This window comes from Notothenia coriiceps, unplaced genomic scaffold (assembly GCF_000735185.1).
Source record: "Notothenia coriiceps isolate Sejong01 unplaced genomic scaffold, NC01 NC01_scaffold00002887, whole genome shotgun sequence".
Taxonomy (NCBI): Eukaryota; Metazoa; Chordata; class Actinopteri; order Perciformes; family Nototheniidae; genus Notothenia; species Notothenia coriiceps.
In genome coordinates this window covers 5,707-10,429 of record NW_011335588.1, presented here as the reverse complement: position 1 = coordinate 10,429, position 4,723 = coordinate 5,707, and the positions used below count along the sequence as shown (strand labels likewise).

Below are 4,723 nucleotides of genomic sequence, written 5' to 3'. Positions count from 1 at the left end.
GCGGGACAGTAGCCTGCGCACTGCGTAACCTTCCCTGCCCTGAAGAAGAAGTGATCCTTCGTTAGCGTGAAGAGTCTGCTTTATGAGCTCCGCAGTACCTGAGCGTGCTCCACTAGCTCCACCTAACCCTCTGTTGTGATTGATCAACCGCTTAGAGATTTCCTGCCCCTTAACCTATCATGTACAATGTGTTAGAACTTTGGGATTTTAGCCCTTGCAGTCCATTTACATGCACAAAACCCTGTATAACAAAGAAAAGGAAAAACCTAAAGATGCATAATTGGGACTCTTTAAATGATCTTTTCTCTCATCACCTTGCTCTTTTCTTTAACTGTGTTTCTCGCTCTCTTATTGATAACAATCTATTTGTCAACCTCAGGGTGTTGAAGATGGCAGTGTGGATCCAGGCCCAGCAGCTCCAGGGAGATGCTCTGCACCAGATGCAGTCTCTGTACGGTCAGCACTTCCCCATCGAGGTGCGACATTATCTGTCCCAGTGGATAGAGAGCCAGCTCTGGTGAGTTGTTCTGCAGCACAAAAACCTAATAGTGTGTGTGTGTGTGTGTGTGTGTGTGTGTGTGTGTGTGTGTGTGTGTGTGTGTGTGTGTGTGTGTGTGTGTGTGTGTGTGTGTGTGTGTGTCCATATTTTCACAATTGGCTCTTTGTTTGCTATTTTCAACATCTTAGATTTCATTTATTAGCCACGTGCATTTATTTATGTGTGTGTGTGTGTGTTGTTAGGGATGCAATAGACCTGGAGAACCCACAGGAAGAGTTCAAGGCCAAGCGCCTGTTGGACAGTCTGATTCAGGAGCTGCAGAACAAGGCCGAGCACCAGGTGGGAGAGGACGGCTTTCTACTCAAAATCAAACTGGGACACTACGCCAGCCAGCTCAAGGTAAGTCTTTTGGAAATGTACCTAACCAATCATGAGAACAGCACTTTATACCCTGAAATATACAGTGTCTCACTAGCTAAATATACACTTTGTGGCTGGTTTGCAGAGAGAGAGAGTGCATGAGGTTCAGTACAGCCAGGGTTTAAGAACACACAAAGAACAAAGGAAGATTGTATATCAACTGCTTTCAGTTAGTTATAAGTAAAATACCTGGATTTCATTTAGCTTAGAGTTTAATTTGAAAAAGTAAAAAGAACAAAAAACACTGGATCATGAAGTAACTACTGTTCATACAATAAAATAAGACGAAAACATCTCTGCATGATTATTTAAATGAGATCATGTTTTCACAAAATACCTTTTAAATAGTGTGGCAACATTTTAAGCAAGGGGTTGAAGGATACAACTGTTTGCGAGTAGTTCTTAGAAATAGCACGCAGTGGACAATATGTTTTCAGAACAGGTTGTATCCTCCATGAGGAAAACAAGAAGACAACCCAGTGAGGGCCTTGGTAGCCAGCCAGCGCTGCTATTTATGATCCTGCTCCCAGATCCGTTCTTCTGTTTGTCTTCTCCCCTCTGTGGCCAGAGGAACAGGGTGAAGGGGGTTGGCAGTGTAACATCAAACTGCAATCCCAAATTCCTACCACTCAGTTTTCCCTTCTGGGACTGTGAGCATATGCAGTACTGATGTGGTTGAGTATAAAATATAAAAAGTGTCCTTTATGGAAACCAAAACTGCTGATGCTGTTTTTATCATCTAAGGTTGGTTTGTGTTGAGTTATACACAATTAAAGCAACTCAGCTGTTAAATCACTCTTTGACTTAAAACAGGAAACAACAAAAATATCACAAACTGCCTTTCGACAGAATCTTTTAACTGAAAGTGAAACTGTGAATTGATTCCCTTCTCATCAGAGGATAACATATTACTGTAACACATAAACCACTCGACTCTGGAGTGTGCGTGACAATGTGTGTTCATGCTAATGAATGGTATATGAAGTGCGCCGTGCCTCAGAGATGGGTCTCATTAGGCTCTTCTAATGGCTCTTAGTGTTTGCCGTGTTGGCTCCAGAACTTAGCGAGCTTCCTTGATGCCACTAAATTGGCGAGTCCTGTGTGCGCCGGCCGCTCCGCTCGTCAGAGGCTAATAGGTCCTAACACGGCACATGTTCTCCTTGTCTTTCAGAGCACGTATGACCGCTGTCCTCTGGAGTTGGTCCGATGCATCAAACACATCCTCTACACAGAGCAGAGGCTCGTCAGAGAGGCCACCAATGTGAGTAGGATGCATGCGTGTGCTGTAAAACATATATAAACTGACACCTGTGTGCACGCTTCGGCTCATTTGTCAACACCAGACACCCCCACTGAAATGTAACCTTGCTTAGACAAACACCTGTGGCTTCTCCATGCATTATTCATTTCATAGCCCGTACAAAGCCTGCAAGCACAAACAGAAGCTGAACTACATAATGGTGACTGATTCAGAGGTTGGGTAATTGTGTTTCCTCCATTTATCCCCCCAGCTCTGCAGATTCCTTTGGATTATTTAAAATCAGATACCTAGGGAGACTCATACTTATTCAATCATGCTGTTTTATGGTTTTTAAGTAAACCTTTAGTATAGCTTCACTGCATAACTGCAATACAGAGGGTAAGAAACCATTTCACGGTTTATAAAAGGCACCGAGTTATAAAACCTTAGAGCCATCAGAGCATAAAACATGTGACTTTATATAACTCCTGCGGTGAATTGATTTCCATTCACAACAGGCTTTTTCTATTAGTGGAATGCATATTTTGACTGATTCAATGTATCTGTATTTAGCCTGAACCTTAAGGAACTATATTGTGCTTGTTCAGAGCCTTAACTGCCCATGCAGTCTGCCTGAGGATGATAAGCAGATGCAATACTTCCTTCTCTATCTACAGTGGTTCCATCAGGCTTGTGGTCACTGGGGATTTCACAGTCAAATAGCTCAACTGACACACGTAGTGGTCAATTCATCAAGTCCAGCTAGGTTTCAAATGCATGCTCCATCCCCCACAGATATCCCCAATAGCTCAGGCCAGCCATTTCCCATAACAACCATCATAAACAACCCACTGACAGACAATACACAGGCCACGCAACCTTACCAATTACTGTTGCCAAACCCGCCATTTCCTCCGTGTCTCTCCGTGCCTGTCTCTAAATCGCACTTTGTTATTGACAGTCGAGCTCTCCAGTGGGCGGGATGATGGACAGCATGTCTCAGAAATACCAACAGATCAACCAAGCTTTTGAGGAGCTTCGACTGCTGACCCAGGACACTGAGAACGATCTGCGCAAGCTCCAGCACAACCAAGAGTACTTCATCATCCAGTATCAGGAGAGCCTCCGCATCCAGGGTGAGGCCCCGGGACCTGCATCTCATTACTGCTGCTGGGAGGAAGAGCTGATAGTTTGACTGTGAAGGGACAGAAAAATTGTCAACAGTTCAATAATCGGTTATTCGACAGTTATCCATCATATCATTATGCCAAACAGGATTGAATGCTTCTAGATACATTTAGAATTTAAGATGGATAAACCATTTCTCAATTTTTCTCACTTGAAAAAAAGTCAATGGTTATTATGTAATACAAATTGTAAAACAAAAAAGAAACAAGTTAAGAGTACTGAGTAGTTTGTGCTTTTTTAACAAGGCTTTGAATCTTGTAAATGTCATATTAGAAAATCAAATTTGAATAAAATAGATAATTCCTCACCCAACATACATATCACAGCTGTCTGTAATATATTGAATCCTGTAAATCAGCAATGGAAAACAAACACTTATACCTATAATCAGCAACCTTTGCATAGGTGTGTATCAACGCCTAGTTGTTATGACATCTGCATGATCCTAGAGGGAGATATCCTTATTAAGTCATTATCACTTCAGGTGTCATGTATGTACACTGAACGTGCGTAGGTTAAATATTTGTATCTCAACTCCCTTTCCCCCACCCCTCCCCCTTGTGGATGGCAACAACCCCACCCCTTCCCAGCTCAGCTTACCAGCCTGGCCACGCTGCCCCCTGCTGACAGACAGCTACGGGAGCCCGCCCTCCTGAACAAGAGAGCCACTGTGGAGGCGTGGCTGACCAGAGAGGCCAACACACTACAGAAATACAGACTGGTAAGAACATGCACACTTTAAAAAGGTCTCCTATTCTGCAAAATCCACTTTTTAATATCTTTTATACATGTGTCCGCTCTGTGTAAAGAGATTCTGAAAGTTTCAGGAAAAAAAGATTTGCTCACTTTTTGTCCTGATCCATTTATATAAAAACCTGTCTGAAAATGAGCTGATCAAATTCCGGCCACTTTATGATGTCATAACGTTTATTTGGCTGTAACCACTAGCCAATAATAAACCAAGGTAACACCCCCCACCCGATTTTCGGGACTTGAGACTCGACTCGGACTCGCGCACTGATTGACGCGGACTCGGACTTGTGAATTTTTCACGCACGATGACTCGGACTCGACTTGTACATTGACGCTCCGACTTGGACTCGGATTCGAGCAAGTTTTGTCTCGAGTCAGATGTACTCTGTCCTGGCGTGTGCACCTGCGAGGCGAGTTCACGTACTGGCCCCCGCTATTCCAGTCTAGAGATGTCCAGAGACACACCCTGCATCGTGCTGTATGCTTTCATAGATTTTGCTTTCACATTGGGAAAGAGCAGCGCAAAATGCTCGTTATGTGGAAAAAAGATTGAAGAGAAGGCTCCGTAACACATTACTCTAAGGATCGAGTTCAGACATACTGTATAGGCTGTCTTGAACACT

General features: G+C 43.4%; 1 protein-coding gene across 1 annotated transcript; it reads left to right on the top strand.

Annotated features, from left to right (window-relative positions):
* Window positions 1-347: 347 nt before the first annotated feature.
* On the top strand, window positions 348-4,089 carry LOC104940991 (signal transducer and activator of transcription 5B-like). Its single transcript, XM_010766023.1, has 5 exons — window positions 348-517; window positions 742-898; window positions 2,091-2,180; window positions 3,121-3,295; window positions 3,938-4,089. Exons 1-5 carry the CDS (start codon window positions 390-392, stop codon window positions 4,087-4,089), a joined length of 702 nt encoding a protein of 233 aa, XP_010764325.1. The 5' UTR covers window positions 348-389.
* Window positions 4,090-4,723: the final 634 nt, after the last annotated feature.

Coding starts and splice junctions, on each gene's coding strand:
- LOC104940991 (XM_010766023.1), top strand. CDS start 390: ATGGCAGTGTGGATCCAGGCCCAGCAGCTCCAGGGAGATGCTCTGCAC. Junction 899..2,090: donor ACTACGCCAGCCAGCTCAAG/GTAAGTCTTTTG, acceptor CTTGTCTTTCAG/AGCACGTATGACCGCTGTCC. Junction 3,296..3,937: donor GGAGAGCCTCCGCATCCAGG/GTGAGGCCCCGG, acceptor ACCCCTTCCCAG/CTCAGCTTACCAGCCTGGCC.